At 31.5% G+C, this 23788-nt stretch overlaps 1 protein-coding gene across 5 annotated transcripts; it reads left to right on the forward strand.

Moving 5' to 3' along the window:
• Positions 1-511: 511 nt before the first annotated feature.
• LOC109605478 (AF4/FMR2 family member lilli) lies at positions 512-18787 on the forward strand. 5 transcript variants are annotated; one of them, XM_049963128.1, is made up of 12 exons: positions 786-1381; positions 1891-2131; positions 4141-4390; positions 4453-4794; positions 6177-6397; positions 6454-6653; positions 8105-8434; positions 8493-8964; positions 9026-9323; positions 11570-11774; positions 12615-12679; positions 13226-13366. In XM_049963128.1, exons 1-11 carry the CDS (start codon positions 1375-1377, stop codon positions 12632-12634), a joined length of 2586 nt encoding a protein of 861 aa, XP_049819085.1. In that variant the 5' UTR covers positions 786-1374; the 3' UTR covers positions 12635-12679; positions 13226-13366. The 5 variants fall into 5 exon arrangements, with proteins under 5 accessions (XP_019877613.2, XP_049819084.1, XP_049819085.1 ...); XM_020022054.2 differs by lacking the exons at positions 786-1381; positions 12615-12679 and adding an exon at positions 512-691 and having other exon boundaries at positions 13226-18787; XM_049963127.1 differs by lacking the exon at positions 12615-12679 and having other exon boundaries at positions 785-1381; positions 8117-8434; positions 13226-18787.
• The last annotated feature ends 5001 nt before the right edge of the window (positions 18788-23788 follow it).

Here is a 23788-nt window from a genome sequence, read left to right on the forward strand (position 1 = left end):
TAATAAAACGTCGAGGCGTCGCAAGTAAATTGATTAGAAGTGAAATGCTACAGACAAAAATGCACCTCAAGACTCAACTACATTCCTAGAAGACAAATAGACCACTGAATCAGGAAGTTCAGCGTGTACTTTCCCTTGTTGTACCGATTGGTCCGATAGAAATATGTTATAACATTCGCTCGCATAATTTTTAAGTCTGCAAAGTATGCCAAATGAAAGAGTGGATGTTACGTGCTCGAAATATTAATGTTAGTGCCGTGTCTTTGTGTCGTTTAAGGTGAATCCAGTGTCCGAAAATGCTTCAAGCACCAACAGCCAGGAGACAGGAGAAAAACACTCGTCCAATGTAGATTCGGAGGCTCTAATTGGCTGGGAATCGTTCCAGTCACACACCCACCCGCCCGTAAATCACCCATTCATCCTGGACGGTAAGTCGATGTTTTCCTTACTTTTTCGAAAATCCACCTTTAAAATAAAACGCCCACGAAAGACGATTAAAAGTAAAACCACGCTTAAATCTTCCGCCCAAAACGCGCCGTGCATCTAGTTGGTAAGAGATGGCGCCACATGTCTCGGTCGTGCGATCTTTTTCTTCCAGATTACTAGTTTTCTGTGGCATGTGCCCCTGCGACGGCCATTTTGCCAGTTCCGTGTGTGAAATTGTGTTGAATTTTGCACAGTAATCCAAGCGGTAAGCAAACATTCACCCCAATTGTGTAGATTAAACCGCGTTCTACGTCACTTTTCGAAGTCAGTGCTCAATGTGTTTCGAGTAATATACGCGTTCGCCAAACATCTGCGGCTGTTTTAATCGGTTAACTTGTGCCACCCGTGAGGACTGGTTTTACGGATACCGAACGTGGGGCACATGGTTTGCGGGCTGATAAAAGAATCGTTTAAACAATGTGGTGTTATGCAGTTACTTTCGTGATTCCAGTGATCTGTCATGGACAATTTTAGTTCGATGCGTTCGCCGTTCCTTTTCGCCTTTCTACTTCGTTTTGTAAATTTATCGTGCATTCAATTTATTTGTTCGTTCCGAAAATTGATTGATCCGAGGGGACTTTCCGTCGGGCGGAATAAAAATCACGTAACATAAGTTTTTGCTGTCAAACAATACTCCTAAAATGTCAACTGACTGTTGAGAAAACTGTTGACCATTTGTTCAGCTAGTTTGTGATAGTTCCCGTAACATTTATACTTGTTTTCCTAAGGTGTACTTTGCATGTTTTGTGTTAAAATTAATCTGTTAAAAAAAAGAGTATCTGAATGTTTAAAATTGAGTAAATGACCTTGAGGCAAATATTACACCCATCACTTTTTTAAAATAAGGTTAGGTTCCACTTTACTTCAACAATCACCATATTTAATACCATGCATGGTATGTATATGCCCAGTATTTTGCTTTTTTCTCCTGTAAAACAATGTTTTACTGCTTGTCCTTATCTAAATTTCAATACCATTAACATTTTGACATTCTGACAATGATTTGGCAAATTACTTGTTTATATTTAAATACCATATTTATAATTATAATATTTATAACCCTCTGTGATGCACATCTTAAGTGTTGTCAGTGGTGATGTGCAGAATACACAACAAACTGTTTATTTATTTCAAAGTCTCCTTGGCAACCTGACACATGTATCTTCGAAGTAATTATCTTAAGTTTTAATTATTCACCTCTTATTATTACAAAACAAATTGATTATTGAACGGTTAACGTTCATTATTAATCACGTGCCTCAAAAATATTGTAATTTACGTTGCGCAATCAGTTTTGTAATTCACAAATTTTAGGTTAAGTCTTTTTAAGCCCACCGAACATTCCATGTAAAACTAAATATGTATTAAAATAGTGATAATAACTGGTTTTTTGTTATGTTTTAGGCTACGTGTACATGAATGGGGATGTTGGCAAACTGCCTTCAGGGGCGGTGTACACCACCACCCCTGAGACAGGTGCCTCCATGGGATCCTCCGAGTATGTGGCCCTCAATGGTGTAGCAGAGGGAGCTGAGGGACTAAGCCCTGTTCCTCCCTCAGCTCCCCAAGATAATGCCTCTTCAGCCTTTTCCTTGCCCCAGTTGAAACAGATGCTGTCACAGCAACTGGAATATTACTTCTCTAGGTGAGTTAATGATGGATTAAATGACTATTTGAAACTTTTGCAACTAATTTATGATAGTTTAATCACAACTTTATTGAAGCTTTTTGCCTTTCAGTTATATTTCAAAAGCTCAATTTATTTAAAATGAATAGTATTTTACTTTATTTGGATATTTTCTTTTAAGCTTGCTAGCTTCAGACAACTTTAGAATTGTTTAGTTCATTAAAATGGCACAATAATAATTGTTCTAAACATACTTATATATACTTATATTATATATTTAAATTGAAGAGCAAATATCATCTATTAAACTTAATAAATTATCTTAACAATATGTTTAATGTGAGGAATAAAATAATTTATATGTGGACAAGGTAATTCCCCCATTTATTTAAAAATACGTCATTGTGTTGTGGATTTTCTGATTTGTATCACTTACATATTTACTTTTCATATCATTAACGTAATACCTTTTGGAAAACTAATTTAAATTAATTTTTTTTCAGTAAATGTAGCTAAATCTCTTCATTTTTCTTATATATAACAGTTTAAAACACTTTTTAAACCATATGGTGTTCATTAAATCATTTTTGTCAATATGTAAAACTATAAAAACATTTAATTTTATTTTATTATGAGAGTTTACATACATTAAATATTCAGATAAATCAAGATTAGTATTGGGATTTGTTTAATAGGTGTGTCAAATTTTATTATAGTTAATTACATTAAGATAGTTGCCAATATCTAAATATCTATATATTTAAATTGAATTGTTGCTATAATATCTCCAATATCAGTGAACAAATTGATTTGTGATTTGATTTTTGTGTCCCTTTTACTTTATCGAATTGATAGAAATTTTAATATTCAACCTTACTAGTAGTTTTAGGCAACTTTAGAATTGTTTGATTCATTAAAATGGCACAGTAATAATTGTTCTAAGTATAATTATTTTTATAATTATTTTATTATATTGTTTTATTCTTTGGGTAAAATAAAAAATATATATTATAAATTGTATTTATCATAGATTAATAATTAATTACATTAGGATAGTTGCCAGTATCTAAATATCTATGTATTTAAATTGAATTGTGACTCTAATATCTTCAATATCAGAGATCTCATTGATTAATTTTTGTGCCCACAGATTATTAATCCTTCTATTATACCGAGTCGATAGAAATATTTGTAATTAACTGGGGTTAATAATATTTTATTAGTACCCAAAATGACTATACTTGTATTAGTTTTATAAACGAAACATTTCTTATTTCATAGAGAAACATTAAAGATATCATGAACGTTGTACTATAAATTTTACGATGTAATGGGACAATGGCATGACTACTGAACAATAGTTAATTAAACGTCACTTAGTACTTGGAATTGGTAAGAAAAATTGTTACCCCAACAGAAATGTATTGCTTTAATCTGTATACACAGTGTTATATCCAAAATTATGTATGAATTATTAATATTTGTTCCAATTCTTGAACGGATCACCCATAATCAAAAAATATCTGAACTCGTTGAACTATAAGAATTATATGTCATTGATTATATATTTTAAAAATTTTCCATCTGTACCACATCATTAAATATTTCTAAAAATTTCCATCAAACTATGAGATATCTGGTGCATGGATGCACCTAAGTATATCCGGTACATGGAGAAATAAATAACGAGAATTAATGGCTTGATATCGATAATAGAATTATCAATGAGCAAACACTTTCCTATTTATCAAATCAAATTGCTTATGTATATACGTAATCAATATATGTGCCCCTGAGTTTTTTATGTAATCTGAATTGAATATTAACAAATGAAAACTATTTTTATTGACCAAAACTTTGCTTACTTACATTTCTATCTTATTATAATTTAGCGTGGGTAATTATGAAATTAAATTGGTCATTAAATATCATAATTTTTTCTAAATTGGGCCATTATTGATATATGTTGTGTGTTGAAATTAAATTTATTAAATAATTGAACAATAAATTTTGACTGTTTTTTCCAGAGAGAATTTAGCAAATGACACATATTTATTGTCGCAAATGGACAATGATCAGTATGTGCCCATTTGGACCGTCGCAAATTTTAATCAAGTGAAAAAGCTCACCAAAGACATTAAACTCATAACGGAGGTGTTGCGTGAATCACCCAACGTACAGGTGGACGAGGACGGCGTAAAGGTCCGGCCCAATCACAAACGCTGCATAGTTATAATACGCGAAGTACCCGACAATACTCCCCTGGAAGACGTCAAGGTAAAAAACCGTCAATTAATAATGAATTATTTTAAAATGATGAAAATTGTTTTTTCTTAAAGAACCTATTCGCTGGCGAGAACTGCCCCCGCTTCATTTCGTGCGAGTTTGCGCACAACAGCTCGTGGTACGTGACGTTCGAGTCGGACGAGGATGCGCAACGTGCCTACCGCTATTTGCGCGAGGAAGTGCGCGAGTTCCAGGGCAGGCCGATTATGGCCCGCATTAAGGCTAAGCCGATGAATAGGCTGCCGATGCCGCCCGTTGTTAAGAACGGCTTCCGGGCCACGCCACCCCCGACTGCCGTTTACGATCCCGGTGCGTTCCCCCCCGGACAACAGAGGTTCATCTATACGAACGGCACGCCCGGTCAGCAGGTCACGTTCAATCATGTACCGGTATATGTAAGTATTGCTGTGTTCTAGCTTGTAGTGTGTTCCAAAGTGACGCAAATTAACGGGGGTACGTCATAAAGAATCCTCTCCTGAATTTAAAAAAAGTCTGTCTCATATTTATTCAATTATCTCTATTTTAAAATAAATTTATGTTTTATATATTGGTATATTATAGTTATTAAGGTTATCTCTTATAGAGGTAAGAGTTACAGAATTACCAATTACCAATTTCAATGTTATTTTTAACAGTTTTCTTGAAGGTCACGAAAGGTTTTTCGTACCACCGTTTGTTTATCCCACCCTATACAGTACGAAAAGAATCCTGAAAGAGACATTATGTACAATAGAGACAGTGCCATGCTTGCTGACTCTGTCTAAATACAGATGCTTTTCCTACTGTATAGTTTGTTTTTTTAAAAATAAGGTAAACTGGAAGAGACTCTCGAGTTCATTTAAGAACCACTTCATATGAATGTATGTCCTAAACGTCTTAAATATAGAGATGCAGGGTGGTAGTTTTCAAAAAATCATCTTTTATTTTATCTTATAATAATACTTTTGATATTTCATTAAAATAAGCAATACAATACAGAATTTTGTGTACAGCTTTTATGCATAAAAGGACATTTTCTGATGGAGAATATGTATATTTTATTGTACAGACTTCTATTAATATTTTATAGTAATTAGTATGGTAATAAATTAAAAGGTAATTATCATATATAAATTAATTAAACAAATTTTGTAACTTATCTCCAAATTACCAATTTCAATTTTATTTTTAACAGTTTTCTTGAAGCTCACAAAAGGTTCTTCGTACCATCGTTTGTCTAACTCACCCTATATAGTCTGTTTCAAAAGTAAGGTAAAATGGAGGAGACTATTGAGTTCATTTAAAACACACTTCATATGAATATGTTTCCTAAACGTCTTAAATATAGAGATGCAGGGTGATAGTTTTCAAAAAAATCGTCTTTTCTTTTATCTTATAATAATACTTTTGATTTTTCATTAAAAGAAGCAGTCATACAGAAATAGTAATAAATTAAAAGGTTATCATATATAATATTAATTAAATAAATTTTATCTCTAAACCTTATTGAAACTAAACCTATTTACTTTATTTTTAAATGGAAAATAAAATATAATGTCTACAAGAGGGTAAATTTTCAGAAAATGAATTTTGAATCACCATAGATTAATTGCCATTACATTCCTATTAAATATGTTTGAACAATTAATTAAACAACAAATTTACAAGTGTTTACTTAATTATCATAATCAAAAACAAAAACACTCATTATGCAATTAAAAATTAACAGATAACTGCTTTTAAATTAGCAAATTAAAAACAAAATACATTTTTATTTAATAATTTTTATTTTTTTCAGCCCCCTTATGGTACACATCAGTTCTACCCATGGCCAACAACGGCAACAGGCGCCTTCCTGGACATAAGCGGTGTATTTTCCGTGAACGGTCTAGCCCCCCAAACCTACAAGCAATCATACAGACCGAACAACTCGAGACCCCGCAAGACTAGCAGGGTGGGCGTGTCCAGTGAGCAACTACAAAACACACAACAGAGCGGCAGCGGAGCAGTCTCAGTGCAGTAAGTAATTTCCTACTTAATAAATGCCTGTATTGAATGTAAACGATTAATTGCAGTGGTGGCAACAGTGGACAGAGCAGTTCACAATCAAGACCAATATTAAATCAGGTGCCTCCATCTGTATCCCCACAGTCAAATTCCAAAAGTTCCGGTGGCAAAGGTGCGGCTGGAAGTGAGAGTAGTCGATCCGGAAGTGCTTTAGTGCACACGGTTCCCAGTGACACGCACGACGCTCATGCAGGACACATTCCTGTGGGTAAGTAATTAGAAATTGTATTTGCACGTTCTTAAGGGCCTTTTTTATCAGTTAATTCTGAACATTCTTAATGTAAGTAATAAATTCTTCTAAAATATATGCTACTTGTAAATAATAGGAATCTTTAAATTAATTGTGAATGGTAATTTGATACATTAGAAAATTTTTAATAATAAAATCTTTTTTTTTTTGTTACACAAGCCTATATATCTATATTATTTTTAAAAATTTTTTTTAACAATTATAACTTGACTTGAATTACTTTTCAATTTATTTTAAACAAAACTTTATTATTAACAATGGAACACCCCGTATATTTTTGAATTTTTAAATTCCACAAGTAATTACAAATAAAATGAGCATACCATGTCCTACAGCTAAACCTAATATTTTTCGAGGAGTTAATTTTTTTCCAAAAATTTTGACACAATGATAGAATAACTTTGTTATTGATGAAATAATAACTGACATTTAAATAGGAAATAAAACAGATCAAGCTATGGAAGTTTCTTTGATCAAAAAATCACTTTGTTGTATCATTGTTATGAGCTATTACAAATCTTCAGAATCTTCAAGGTTTCTTAAATCTTGTGCAGGGCTCACACACTCAAATTTAATGCTTAAACTTTCATACAATTCTACATCACTGAAGCGAGTAGATTTTTAGAAACAGGGAGTAAATAAGTAGAGCAACTTCGGTTTATCCACAGGGCAAGGGCCAGGTAGAACCCTATGTGGAATAGTTTTAATAAAAACTGACATTTAAATAGGTAAAACACATCAAGTTATGTTAAGTTTTTTTATCAAATCACTTTGTTGTATCAATGATGGGAGCTATTACAAATTGATGAGCTTACCTTGTAAATTCTAAATTTAATTAACTTGAACACCACAAATTATTCCACACCACAAGAGACTTACATTCCAGTTTATGGTTTTGTTTCTTACATTGTTGCGTTGATTCACTGTAATTTTATAATACCTCATTCAATTTAATTACTGAAATTTATCGGATTTCTCGAAGCAGTTACTTACTTGAAGGGATATTATGAGTTTATACTTGAAAGAAATAAATTACAAATTTACGAAAAGTATGATATCATAAATTAAAGAAAAATAACACTGGTAACAAGGTAAGGTCCATTTACCCAACAAACAACATTTAGATAAACCATTTGATGATTAAATGTGATTGAAGCCTGAAGTCATTGTTGGCACACGCCAACTCGTTCATATTTATTTGATATAAATATTTATGTGATATAAAATATAAAATAAAAAAGTAAATTATTATAAATATTATAACTAAATAATAACACGTGATATGGAATTTATATTAACGATAAAAAATCACTGGTGAAACAGACCCTTAAAAACATTTCGTAAAGTCCTTTTCATTTTAATCAGTAGCTCGTTGTTGTTGACCGACTGATGACCTCGTGCATTCTAAGTGTATGTTCCAGGAGGCATGCCAGTAATAACCCCAGAGTCGCTGATGGACATGTACAGGTATATGCCAACTGCCCAACCCATACCGCTTGTGCCAGCAACTGGTGCAACGAACATAGCCGGTGGTTCCAGTGCCATTGGCACCAAGGACATTGTGATGGCGCCACGCCATCGACGGAAAAAAGACATCGGAACTGGAAGTGGTGGTTCGAGAGAGGAGGCAGCCAACGGAGGCACCGCCCAGCAGACACTGGCGTCAACGCAGGCTCAATCTAAGGAGTCGAAGCTCGCTCAGTTTGACCTCGTAGGGGAGGCGTTTCCACCATTGCCTGGTAAAGGTTGCTCACATTTCTCTTAATTATTTGTTACTAATTCTATTTTTATGTTTAGGTTTGGATGTTGGTGCACAATCATCTGTAAAACAGTCTCAGACAGGCGGAAGCGGTTCTGAATCGGGACAGTCGCACGCCTCTAGCGACGGACTAATTCATCAAACTGTCTTGTCCACACCTCACGGTCACTGGGGAGAGAATAGACTGGCCGATGTGGTCAAAGGCACTGCCAAATCGAAAGGACAAGGCGGCGGTAGTGTTAATAGTGGAGTAGGCAGCAAGGAATCGAGTAGCGCCGGAGAGACCGACAGTCCAAGGGCGATCTCTCCGCAGAACTGTGCTAATAATACAAACATTGCGTCCACCACTACTGGCGGTACCACGCAGTGTAGCTTTCAGCAGGTTGCTTTGGCGCGGCAACCTTCGATAGGAGCCACCGCGTTGGAAGTAAAAGAAGTTCCCGTTTCGAACGACGGCGGGGACATTCAACTCAGCACGGTCACATTAACGCCTCCCAGTTCACCTGAAAAGTAATATATTTTAGATTTTCAATATATAATTTAATTGTTAATTTTGCTGAATTTGTTACAGACCACTTCCAGCGGCGCTGGCGGTTAAATGCACAATGGCAGACAAATCGACGAAGACGGATGATGCGTTGCTTAACGGCGACCTAGATTCGGTGGCCTCTCTATCGTGTCCGACGACAACAAATGCAGCCACAATGACCACCACGGTGGTCCAGACGGAGACCGTGGCGATTTCACGATCTACTGCTAGTGCACAAGTAGTTGGAAGTAATGCCCAACAAAAGGCTCATCACTCTCACGTTCCTTCTTTGCATAGACAGGACTCTAGACAGCCCCAACCTCCTTCTCCACCTCCCATGGTAAGTACTAACAGTAGTAAGAATGACATTACCACTTTAAGACCCAAAAATGTAACTCAACAGAGGGATGTAATTCTTAATTAACATTTGTCAGACTATTGATTAATTATGTAAATTAACACTAATTAATGTTTAATGATTAATCAAGATAAATAGAAATTACATACATGTTTAAATGAATCTAATCTTAATTGGTGGTTGAAAGTGAAACACAATAATTTGAGTAGAAGAAACCCTAAATATTTCAATGAAACATACTATAAAGGTTAGAAATTATGGTTATTATTAAAATTAATTGGGATTAAATATTATTAAAGGTATTTATCGAATAGTAAGGTATTCATTTATATTATTATATATGAAACATAATGAGCAATGCAAACGCAATATTGATTCCAAACTTTTGAAAAATTAATCAAAACTGAAATTTTAAATTTGACGATTCGTATCTCCGTTATTATCAATTTTTGAGCAAGTTAAATGAGTTGGAATTCAAAACACTTAATCATAATTTCATGATTATTTAAAGTGCTTGAAAGGTCGGAACTGATCGGCTACTTTCGGTAAGCATAAAATCTACGATAAATCACTATACCTACTCTGGATGTTCTATGATTTTAATTCGTATGTTTGATCTACGCAGTGTCATTAGGTCAACTATTAAAGCTTAACCTTAAAATATTCTGTATTTGAAACAAACAATTCTAATAAATATCTGTTAAAAATCTAAAATTGATTATAATTACTAGTAAGTTTTATGTATGTGTGAAATTATCAAATAATATTTATTAAAGGAAAATGAGTTTGTACTTAAATATTGAAAACAACTAATGAAAACAACATATGAAATATTGAAAACAACATTTAAAGATATGCCATGGATATATACAATAGATGGGTGTCATTATTAATCATTTTCTTTCCTGAGTGGTTTACTACAATAAATAACAGTTATCGATTACATGAAGATTTGGGTCTAATCTCAAGAAATTATATATGACAGATCAGTCAGTATTAATTAGAGACAGTAAAATTAAAGGTTTTCCATTGTATACTAACTATTCATTGATAACCAGATATTGTAATCTTCAGAGGATTTAAAATGAATTTATTTAGTTTGACAGCTATTTTGATAGGTAATAAAACATAAAAAAGAATTATCATCATTTGTTTGTACCTAATATTAAATATTTTCCAACAGCAAGTGATTTTTTAGTGTTTTTTTTTTTTAATATTACTAATATTATTAATATATAGTATATACCACAATTTTTTATAAGATATCGACTATAAAATTTATATTAAATATTAATATGAATATTTCTTAGATTGAGATAAAATTTACCAATTTTCAACTGATTTAAGGTCCACAAAACTGAATATTAGTTACTTTTGTCGTTAAATTTTATAATTAATAATTACATGGCTCTATTTGAAATCTATAAACAGTCGGATTGATTAATGTAGCTCACAAGAGATTTTACTTTTAAAAATAAGTAAATTCACTGAATTTGTTGCCTATCGTATAATCGCACTCTCTTGCACCCAAGACTTTTGAAGAGTATACTCATGTTTAAGGTGGTAATCACAGAATACCCAAGAAGTACCAACCTTCTACTAAAAATGGTTAACATCAGTGGACGATAAATTGACTTGTAGTGTTTAAATTATTCAAAAGATGTTAGCTTAAAAATATAACAAAATTTTAACCCATTGTTATTATGAGAAAAATATAAACTACTTTGTAAAGGAAGATCATAAGATAAATTAACTGAATGATTGTAATAGTGGTTAACTGAATCACTGGTATTGAGTGATTACTTAGTAGAAGGGAATTCAAATTTTGCAACAAAACATTTGTGTGAATTATAATTTTCTGATTAGAAATAGAAGCACTCGATTCAGAGATAGGGGAAAGACTACCAAATTTAACATTTAACATACTAACAAAATCTTCAACAGTGGAATTATTAGAAGTGGTTATGTTTTGATAGATGGATACAAACTGAACGCCATACTAAATTTAATTTAGAACCAGAAGGTGTGAACCTCAGTGTAGTATATGTTGAAACATTCTGCGCTGCGATTGGTCAAAAATATCAATTTTAGAAAAAGAGTGTAACTTCGGGAACATTCGGTTGTTTCCGTTTTGTCCTATTCACATGCCCCGTCCCCCATGGTGGTAATGTCATCCTCAAGCCACTCAACGTTTTCTGGATTATATATAAATTAAAATTTATTTATAGGACTACTCCAGCAACCCACCCCGAATGAGTTATGCGCAAGTAGCACAGCACCACCGGGATGCGGCACATGCTCAAAAGGAGAAGCAAATGAAAGGTGATCGGGGAGGATCACAAGACATTGCAGTAGCTACATCCGTTAAAGGAACGTCGACTACCGGCTCAAATACTGGCTCGGCACGGGTTCAAGGTGAAAGGGAAAACAGGGGTAAGCACTAATAAAATATCATATTTTAATCAGATTCACCAATGTGACATTTAAGGATGATAACTACAATTTTACTACCTAAGAGATGAAAGCATTTGTTGAATTGTTGCTTATATACAGTACCAAAAGAGTTTGAACCATCTGAATCTTGAGATAATACACTGAGTCACTCACTACAGAGTCCTCTCTGTTGAGCATGATGTCTGTCTCTAGATTCAGACGGGTCAAACGCTTTTTCTACTGTATAATAATGACTTATATATTCTAATATTCTATAAAATGTTCTGTTTTTCCTTAAGGAATGTTTAAAACATATATTGGTCATTCTTTTAATTTGTAAGGGTTTTATTGTCCTTAAATGTATAAAAATAATAAGTTTATCAATAGCATTTTATTGCGCTTTAATATTTGTCTAAAATTTCATTAAAACGATGTTTGCTATTTATGTAAGCATGTGTTTTACAGCAGGTGTCTTAACAATTTACTTGATGTTATTGTATTAAATAAAGTTTGTAAGGAAATTACCACAATTTCTGATCATTTGAAATGAAGTTTTAAGTATTTTATTGGAGGTTTTGAGCTATTTTACTGAATAACTGAGGGAAACAGTCTATAGAGGAACATCATCAAATGTTAAACTTAAAATATATCATGTTGTACTGAAATAAAATGTATGATTATTGTCACAAACAGCATCTTTATTGATCGTAATTATTTTATTAATTTTAAAATCAATTAATTACTAGTTGTTTAAACTTATATTTGTTCATAATTAATTGATTTTGACACCTGTATGTGTTTGGTTTGTTTTTTGTTTTCACTGTTTTACTTATGCCGTAGGTTTAGGCTTTCTTTTGTGAGTGCATTTCCACACTTGTATTTCACGCTGTGTTGTGAAATTACAGGTAATTTATTATATACTATAAAACTAGTACTGTTATGCTGCATGTTTTCTGCTAATACTTCAAAAAATAAATTACCGGTAATTGCTTCTACTTAACAAAAAGTATTGTTTTTGTCATTGCATAAATAAAAGGTGGTGGGTGTTGAGATTATTTAAAAGCTTCAAAAATTTCGAAGCAGTATATAAATATTTACATTTTTACACTATATAAATGTATTGTTATTTTAATTTAATAGCTTAGACTTGAAAGATGGATGGACATTAAAATTTTATTAAAAGCCATTTTTATTGGTAGATAAACCAAGTTTAAATGGATTATTTTAGTTTTACAATAGGCTAAAATCGTTTTGGTATGAAATGACAGAAAAAATACAAAAAAATTTCCTATTTTCTTAAAATATGTTACAAGAATGAACATTTTTTATTTACATATATAAAAATATACAAATATTCAGTTGCAGTTATTCAGGTACATAAATGAATAAAAAACGTTCATCCTGCATCAATTAATAAAAATTTGGAAACAATTTTAACGGGGTGTTTCCAGATAACGGTCAGCAAACGAGAGGAGGGGACACGAATACGAATGCGAGTAACCAACAGCAGCAGCAGCAGCAGCAGCAGCAACAGCAGCAGCAGCAGTCCCAGAGGCACGGCGTGAGCCGCAACAACAGCAACGCCAGTTCGAGGGCCGGCCACGAGAGGGCGCAGCAGTCGCGCAGGCGTGCCGAAGTGCGCACCTCCCAGTTGCGCGACTTCGTCGCACCGCGCTCCCCCAAGTAGCACGCAATGACAACTGGTATAGTGTTCCGAGTTGAAACATCGAACGGTGGCGTCGTTTTGATTTGCCACCGTCAATCGTAGCGACATCTCAAAACTTGTCCAACCAACCGACCGACCGGACGTACTCTTTTGTGTTGTTCCCTCACTTGACGTTTGTGCGAGTCGAATGTTCCTATCCCGAGAAATATGCACTGTTTACAAAAAAAAATATGTTTAAGTCAATGTTAGTGCTGTACAATGAAAAAAAAATTATCGAGTCAGCAGCATATGAAAAAAAATGAATGTGTGTGTGACGATTCGATCCTCGACAACGGATAATCATCTTGTTTGAGCCGCCGTTTATTCTCCATAATTGTACAGGCTGATGTTAAAAATTATTTTTGACAAATAATTACCATTTTATGTATAAGCTGTATAGGGGGAGTGTAGGTCTAGTGTATATTGTTGTTGGGTTTTAACTTAGCTACGCATTCCGCTGTTGCTCAGTCACGGTCGAGGAACTATTTTAAACGATTGTAAAATAATCAACAGTGGTAGTAGATAATTCATATTATGGAAAGTATATTATATCAGTTATTCTGCTTTATCTAACACATATTTTTCTAGTATTAAGTGCGAGTAATCAATATAACAGTATATGCAAAATTAATTAATTATTGATATTTTTAGAGTTATATACGTACTATCAATGGTATGTAGTTTTATTATTTGCTACTTTTATTTTCATAATAGATTATGTGTTATATGTATTTTTTTAATCCATTTTGTTTATTGTTGATTTCTAAGTATTTATATCGAAAACGTGGTGGTATGTGTCTGTGACTACATACTCCCACACAAATATCCCAAAAAGACTTGAACATATAGTGCATAATTGGGGGAGAGTGATCACTAAAACTAAAGCAAGAACAAATCAAAATTTTTCGTGGGCAAGACCCAAATTTTCTTACTAAACTGACTGTATAAAAATAATCATGTTGTGGAATTGAAAAAAATACAGTATACAGTGTCTTGTACCCTGATTTCTAATGATACATGTGAATAAAACGCTGTTGTAACTCGCATTGAAATCAGCAAAGCTCAAATTAATAAATATTACTTTCGTTGTTCATCCTTTGTTAAATTTACTCTGTATAGTTTTGTTTAATTTCAATGTGACTTGATCACTGGCGTAAATTGTATTGTTACTTATAGGCTGTGTATGTACATAACGAACCTATAGTGTCAGAGCAACAGTTTGGATTGTGTTAATTTTTCAGTTATCAGTATATAAGTTAATTTAAGACTGTTAGCTGATTATATTTAAGATTGTTAATTTGATCAATCCCTATAAAGTGCTTTGGCACATGCACCCCATTTTTCTTTTAAAAAAGGACGGACCAAAAGAATGGAAGAAAATTTGTTTTGGTTGTAATTTGACCGTGTCCAAATAAGATTTTATTTTTAAATTGTGACCGAAATTGATTTTCTTACTTTTCACTTCACTTGGCCGAGCATATTAGACTATGTATTGTTACTTTTGAACGTAAATGAACAATAGTTGTTAAGTATTGATCATCGTAAGTGGTCATAAAAATATAAAAATAAAATAAAAAGGTGTAAAAATAACGAAATATTGCTTCAAATAAGCTTCGTCTCTAATATGTATACATGGTGAATTTTTAATGGAAGGACTTATTTCTGCTATAATATATTGTTAAAAAGTTGCAGTAGTACGAGTAATTTTATTTATGAAATTTTGGACGACCAGTTGTGTGTTACATCAACGAATGCATGCCCCAAACATGACAAATAATATGACATTAGTGCAGGACGTTTAGTCATGACTGATTTTATTGATTTTTGAGTTTATACAATTATAAATTCTACTTAAAGCTGAAAATGGATCAAAAATTACTTTTCACTTCTGTTTGAGTGAGTGAACTTTGAATGCTGGCAGAAAGTTTATTTTTAAAAAATTATTTATTTATTTATGGAATTGGAGTAAAAAGTAAAACGTTATTGTATCCATTTAAATTGGAAAAAAAATCTCAATTTCTTTGACTTGTAATAGTTTCTAAAAATCTAAAATTTTACAAATAAAATACTTCAATGTTATACTTTCTTCATTGTAAATTCACAGTGTATTTGTCTAGTATGTTTGTGATATATGGGGTGTGTTTTTTTTTAGCACATTTATGTATATTTACCTAAATATTAGTTACAATTTTGCTATGTTTATTTTTGTGTGCAAGTTTCTATTATTATAATTCCTATTATATATCTATTTGTTTTGCTTGCAGGGGTGTTACATTTTTTTTTATTTGTAATGCTCAACTACTTTTATAGTAACAATAAAATTGTAACGTTACATAACGTTGCTAAAAACGATTTTATCTGGGGTTTTTACTTTTATATTAAATTAATTTAAGAGTCCTTTATTAAGTTTCCATGAAGTAATTTTAAACAGACTGGATTTTAGACATTGTTTATTTTTTACTCCTATGATAAAAATTTGCACGCTTAAATTATTGTATAATTTTAAAATTATGGAAGTTATCATTTTGTTTCTAGTCTAATATTTGTATGTATTTTTTTGATTTTTCAATATAGTTCGTTAAGTTTGAGAATAAAGCAGGTGATGGGGTTTTATTTAGAGCTTAGTTATAATTTTTTGCAATTAAGATATTAAATATTATTGTATCTCGTCACCTTGTGTTGTTACGTTATATAATCCAAGCACCATGTCTAAAGTCCATTTTCACCCCTGCTTTATTTATATGGTTTTTTGAACTGTACTGATTAAGCTTTCTGATGAAGATGTTGCCCAATTAAAATTGTTATAAAAAAATTGGATCTTTTTTTAATTTGGTTTGAAATGAAATACCTGAGGGTCAATTCTTCAACAACGCGTTTAGATCTTTTCCCCTCGACTCTCAAGGGTTCACATAGAATTATAATTGATGAAAATTTCAACAAAATTATGTCTATTTTTTTTATGATCAGGTAAGTTCATTTCATAAGTTGATTCTATGTGAATGACGGTGTAGATCTGAACCGCCGTTGATGATTTATATGTGGTATTTACGGTTAAAAATGATTTCTTCATAGTCTTAAGATGAATTTGTGATTTTAACAGGAATACTTGTCGTTTTGATGGTAAAGCAAACATTATAGAATTGTCAATTTATTTTTCATTGTTTGCTATAGTATCAATGTCTGTTTGGCCATCAAAAGTAAATTTTAAAATTAATAAGTAACCTAAGAAAGCTGCTATATTTAGAGTTTGGTAAGTAAATACGTTTATTGGTTTATTTACTTGTTTTACATTAAACTGGTAAATAAAAATAGGTCTGTATAAATCTGAATTTAATACGAAAGTTGTTTGGAAAGGGTTGTTATTAAAATTTAGTGATAATTAGACGTATTCATTCACATTGGATTGTATTAAGAAGGTTACTACTCCATTCCATTCTGCATTGCATTTGATTATGTAATGTGATTATACAGTAGGAAAGGCGTCTGGCCCTTTTGAATTTAAGGAGAGACATCATGTATGACATAGACATTAGAAGTCTGTCCCATAGTCGCAGATTTGCTGTCTCCATTGTTCATGTTATCTTTTTCAGGATTCAGATGGATCATACTCTTTTCGTATTAGAATTGAATCACAAATTGAAAAAAATTAAATTCAGGATTAACTGCATTTATAGTAAATTTGTAAAAGATTTATACAACCTAGACTTAATTCAGAAACCCAATCAAAATATGTTATTATATTATTACAATATGGCAGCTACATAACTTAGGGTTATGACAAAAATGTTAATACAAAAATACTCTATGCCAATCAATTAAACTATAATATATTTATAAGTTGATTATTTTGAATTTTTAATAGTACCTAGACTTCCTACTTTTAGAACAAAGAGGTTCCAATCGAAGTAAATTAAGTTGTGATAACGTTTTTTATAAAATGGACCATTTTTATGTACGTACGTATGTACTTGAATTGGTAGCAATTAGTTTGTTCTAAGAGGAGGAAATTCCTTCCAAACCTACGAAACATACTAGTTTTTCATTTTTTTAGAATTTACACTACATAAATGAGTAAACACTAAAGAAAAACGAATTATAAATTATTTAGACTCAAATATTAAGAATCTGTACATATTCTTAACACATAAGTCATTGTTGTGATATCAATGTGGTGTTGATTAAATGTTATATTGTATAATTAAAAGTGAAGAACTAGTACTTGTACGACTTTTTATCTAAAATACACTAGAATTATATTTCTCGTTGTACTATGTGTTAAAATTCTATGAAGTTAAATGTGCAGATTATGTTATTTAATGTATAAATGTATATATTTAGCAAGGCTCTTATAAAATGTGTATACATTTTATAACTAAGCTATATGATCATATGAAAGGATTCTTGAAAGTTGAACTTTCTGCATGTGTACAATGTATTATTTTTTAATTGTATTTTAGGAAATAGCCTCATGTGATTATTTTGCTCTTGTTATTTAATGATGTGATTTTATTGCCAGTATCCAGAGTGTAAATTGCAGTATCAAAAAAAAGCTGAAGCTTCTATAGTCTTAAATTATTTTCTTTACAAATTGCTATATAGAACTGTTGAGAGTTGTGTGATTAAAAATTAAGTGTATTAGACCTAAAATAATCACTTATAAATTGTAGAAGCTGTTAAGTACTGCAAACTAAAATTTTCAACGAATTTAATTTCGTATTTGGACCTTAAATTAGAAATAATAACGCATAATATACGTATATCCAACATGAGGCTATGAATTATCACAAAGTAAAGACTGTTGTATACTAAAAAATAAAAAAATATCAGTATAACGAAAAAATAAAATAAATAATCAGAACTCTTTTTTAACAAAGCTTAACTTTTTAAATGTAGAGCTTCTTTCCACCGAATGTAATATTTTGTATCATACTTTAAGCTATTATTAATAAGACGAGGCAAATATCGTCCTTTAATTAATAGTTGGACCCAAGATATTTGCAATTCGACGTTTGCCAAATTGAAAATGAGTTTAAATAGATTTTAAATGTTAAAATTTTAATTCAGTCTGTACAAATCCATGAATATTTTTGTTTGTTCTATGAAAAACATATTTGTATGTTTAGTATGACTATCCAACTTGTTTGAAATAGCACGTGAAGTTATTTTATATAAATAATTTTGCAAATATTTTTGGTTGACTTGTGAGTAAGAGTGATATTGTGTCTGTACATACATTGTTTATGGTAATGCCTGCATATGTGCGATGAAATATATTAAATACAATACAATAATAAATATATATATTATATACATAGTTTGTTTTTATAAGGTGCGACATATTAATTACAAGGAACTCTGGATACTTTCCTTTTGTTTTGTTTCGTTGGTTATTAAATAAATCAAAATATAAGTATATATATATATACCGTATCAAAAATGTCGTGAACGTGTCTACTCGCATATTGAGACGGAACATCAATACCCCTTTGTAAACAAAAAGGAAAGATATACATGCAATTATGTGGGCGGGCCGAACTGACTGGAGGGGATCATTTGGTATTGCTGCGTTTAGCATGCGGTTCGTCACCGCAGACGTTGTTTTTAGTATATTTTATTTAATTTTTGGGATACATTTTTATTTTGAAAAAAGTTGTTTATTTTTAGAATACTTATTTTTGTTTTTGATATACCCTCAAAAAATATTTCATTTTACAGATTGAAAATTATACAAAGTTACGGAATTTAAATGGAGCATCCGAAGAACTCGAACTACATCCCTACGCATACGGAGAGTTACTAAATGCATTCGCAAAGATTAATTTACATTGTGCGCCGGCGCGCACCAGCACGGCGCATTGTCTCTGAGAGTAGGGATTCTTACTACCGGGCAAAACTTTACTCTCTTTGTCGTGCATCCATCTCTTACAACATCCAGACACGAAGAGCATTTTTCGTACTATATATATATATATATATATATATATATATATATATATATATAGTCTCTTATTTATATATAGTCTCTTATTTATTATATTTGAGGATTTTATGCGTGGTTAAATCAAAATCAAAATAATCATGTACATTCAATTATATTGCCACAGGATCCACATACAGTACAAAAAATGTTTGAAAGAGACATCACGTGCAAGGCAGTCTCCCACTATGGGGCTTCTACTGTCTCTGTCATGCATGATGTCTCTCTCTAAATTCAGACGGGTCAAACGCTTTTCCTCCTGAATACATTGAATACTTAACAAATAACTAACAGAGGGAAACGAACAATAATTATTCTAACTTAGGCTAAGAGCCATCTTTAAAGATGGGTATGGCACTAACCCTTACATGATTGTGCTCAACGTTCTATCTCACTATTGTTCTTTTTTCAACTTTATTTATTCATTTTTATTCTCCATTCAATCTGACATGTTTATAATAAATTTATCAAACAGAAAATAATCAACTGCTGTAAAATATCGAATAAATAAAGTATTTTTATTATTTTGAGTGAGATATATACAGAGAGTCATCTATATAAAAATATATTATAAATATTTTTAATAAAATTCCGTCTATTTTTGATTAATTTATTAACATACAGCAGTAGCAAAATATTATAATATTGTTCAAATTTCGATTTTTTATTGCTATTACATTTTTTTGTCCAACTTATGAGTGCGCATGCGTCAGGTGTGTATATGGATCAACGACGTTGCCATATTTATTCTTAGTACTTTTTTAAAAATATTTTCATAATTTCAATTATCTTCTTTATTGCTCAAATAATTACAATAATTTAATATTTAATCAAATATTGGTTGTAACAATGTTATATTTTGATTTCTCAGGTGTAAAATTTTGAAAAACATACTTTTGACTGTAACGTAAAAGCTGTTGGAGCCTGAATGGAAATTTCTTCTCCATCCAGCGAAATGTTCGGTCCTATTTAGTTTCCTCCTTGAATGTAGCACTGATTGGAGGATTCATAATTCAAGAGTTACGTTAAAAATATATTTTTTATTGGTTTACCTTCAAAAATTCAGATGAGTTTCTGATAGTAAATTGTTAATCTACAATGGAATTACTGGAGATGTTAATGTTATTACGGATGTAGATCCACATCTTGAACCAAAAAAGACGAAATTTTCATATTACCATCATTCACCATTTATTTATATCTAATTAGTAAATGAAAATTAAGCCGGTAGCTGAAGGTAGGGTAGGTCAGTGGAATGGGGAAGTTTATTTCATCATCCACAGTTGCCAAATCCCACATTTTAATTTATTAGTGTGAAATAACTTATTTATTATGTCATTTAATGAGGATACACAACAATTATATAAGATGATTGGACAGAAAAAAAGTATTTAAATTACTTGAGTTGTAAGATTTAAGAAATAAGACCACTATTTCGAATAACATTGTCATAAAGTCTTTCTACAAGAAATTACAATTGACTTGGCAACTGAGGAGTTTTCATTGAAGCATGTGGGTGTACGATCGAGACCGTAGTCCTTTGACATTTTTGCGTTGAGTTCCCTTGTTTTTCCTGGAATTTGCTCTGCATTACTCCACTGGATCGATATTTGGGACCACGCCACTATCTACGTAACAATTTTGGCTTCTTCCCAGAACCCAGTTGCTACGTAATAATGGGATAAATATTATCATCCGTCTTGTCTGTGTCTACATTTCCCATTATTTTTTTTTTTTAAATTAATATTAGATATATTCTCATTGAAATTGGGCTATTCGAAATTAAATTTGATAAGTCGAATATTCTATCAATCACTATTTTTATGAACTAGGAATATTTTTTTTTGTTTTTCAATGTAATGTAAAGGGTGTGCTTAGGGAAAAGCTAATAAAGTAAAAATTGGTTTAAGTGTTTCAGGAAATAAAATTGAACATAAAAATATCTGTTTAGGATCTAAATTATTTTTTTTTTGCAGAATGAATAATTTGAAGCTGAAAAGTGTTTCTCAGAAAATGCTATCAGACATTTAAAATTTATTTGAATTGTTTGGAAGGAAGCCAAAGTGTCTAGTTTAAATTGCTCGAGATAATTCGTTTATACAGGTTTCTCGATTCTCTATGTTCAACTGACTCTGTCAAGCTGCACTGTAGAAGAATATTTTATTTATTAAATGCCATACAACATTATGCCTAGTAACTAATCCAATTTTTGTTACCTTAGGTTGGAAACATATTTGTAGGTGGTGGTTAGTTATAATTAAAGTGCTTTGCACTTGATATAACTGACTGGCTACTATGCTCATCGGTACCGAGGGAAAGGGCCGGTGAGTCATCCACATCACCTTGCAGGTGCATGGGAAAGAAATATAGACTTTGTATACGAGGGCACAATCTTATAAAAATTACACTTGTTTTGTCCATTTAAAATTTTGATAAATATTGAATATTTTAATTAAAGAGTGATAGTCAAAAGTCGTTTAATATGCAGTGTTTTAAAAGTAATTTAATTTAAGTTTAATTTTTAAAGGGGTTGGTTCTTGGGTTCATTGATTCAACTGAATTTTGGTAGAGATATCATGCACGACAGAGACAGAAAAAGTATGCAAATTTGCTTTGTAGTAAGAATCTTTTAGTGTCTTTGTCATGCATGATGTCTCTCTCAACATTCAGCAGGATCGAAGGCTTTCTAATCGGTATGATATCACTCTATATTTAATAAGTTTGGAACATTTGATTTTTTATTTATCTACTGAGTGATTGATTGACTTAATTTATTTATTAGAAGATCATTTATAACGAAAAAAGTCATTGATTTGAAAATTTTCCTGCGCTTATAATTTAACTTCAATTTAAAATTAAATTATATTGAAATAAATTGAAATTCTACATGTAATTGTAAATATTTAAACTCAATAATTTTTGAGTGTGACTTTCTCAACAATATTAAAGTATAATGATCAATTTAAAAAACCTACAAGCACCCAATTTTGGTTGTATACATTTTAAATGTACCCCGTAGATTCACAAGTTGGTGGAACCTGTCGTAACCGATATCAAAGGTTCTTTCGGTCACCGAAAAACACCATTCAGACCCATAGGTACCTGTTATTTAGACGTACCAGATCTCGGTGGTTTAAATAGTGACTCATCGTGGGTCTCTTTTGTTAACGAGTAATTTGTAAACTATAAACGTGAGATTAGGTGTGAGGATAGGATAAGAAATAATGACACTTATATTCTTTATTTATACACACGTCAATTCAGAAAAAAAATCTGTTGTTCAAGTTTATTTCGAATTGGGAGATGTAGTTTAATTAATATTAAGAATACAACAAACATATTAGTCTAATAGGAATATTATTTTATATTTTAACCAAATAAATGAAAGCAATTATAATAATTATTTTGATGGTGTTGTTACATAAAAATCGATTATTACGGTACCACTTCAATGTAAATATCCACGTGAATCCGTAAAATAAATATGCATAACGTAGTATGATTCATGACACAGGTATGGTGTGTGAGTATCTCGTCATCCCCTCCTGCACTCCTACAATACGTGTTTACTCAAATAAGATCTATGTTTAGCATACAAGCAGCAATCTTATGGAATAGGACAACAGTGACTATGTGGTGTTATATTTAGTCTATCGAATTAATAGTTTACAATTTTTGAAAGTAATTTTTTAAATGGACGACACACAAATGATAAAGAGCTATATCCCAGAAGCTGTTTGATGTTCTCTCATATCTTTGGCAGATCTGACACCGTGTTGAATCCTCCTTGTTGGTATAATGACAGTTTAGATGTTATGTTTTTTCCAGTTCTATTGGTAACTTTACTTTAGAGAAGAGAAGAGAAAAGAGTTTCTTGTTCGAAAGGAAATAGCTTTTAGCAAGGTACGACGGAAAAGATCTATTATATCTGGAGGGAATATTTCTGATATCATGTTTAAGGAATAATAGACAAGAAGTTTAGTGAAAAGTGACACTACGTCGAAACTGACCAGTTTATCTTCTACATCAAGATGTAATCCTTTCAATATCCCAACAAAATGAGTGGAATCTTTGATAAAGTGTTTTCAACATGAGATTGGAACAATCTGGTAAGTTTTTTTCGTTCCATTCAAATTACTTTACAGAGATTTTCTGTTATATTTTTGCAGTAGGAAGTATTTTGGGGTGTTGCGTCGGTGTTTCCATTTTAAATTAGATACACTGTAGTTTTTCAGACTTTCAAATATTGTCATGTATTTAGTAACATAGTATTAAAATTATCTCTCATATTTATTATTTCAAGATTATTGTGACTTGTTCACTTCTAAATAA

This window comes from Aethina tumida, chromosome 2, assembly GCF_024364675.1.
Source record: "Aethina tumida isolate Nest 87 chromosome 2, icAetTumi1.1, whole genome shotgun sequence".
NCBI classification, from domain to species: Eukaryota; Metazoa; Arthropoda; class Insecta; order Coleoptera; family Nitidulidae; genus Aethina; species Aethina tumida.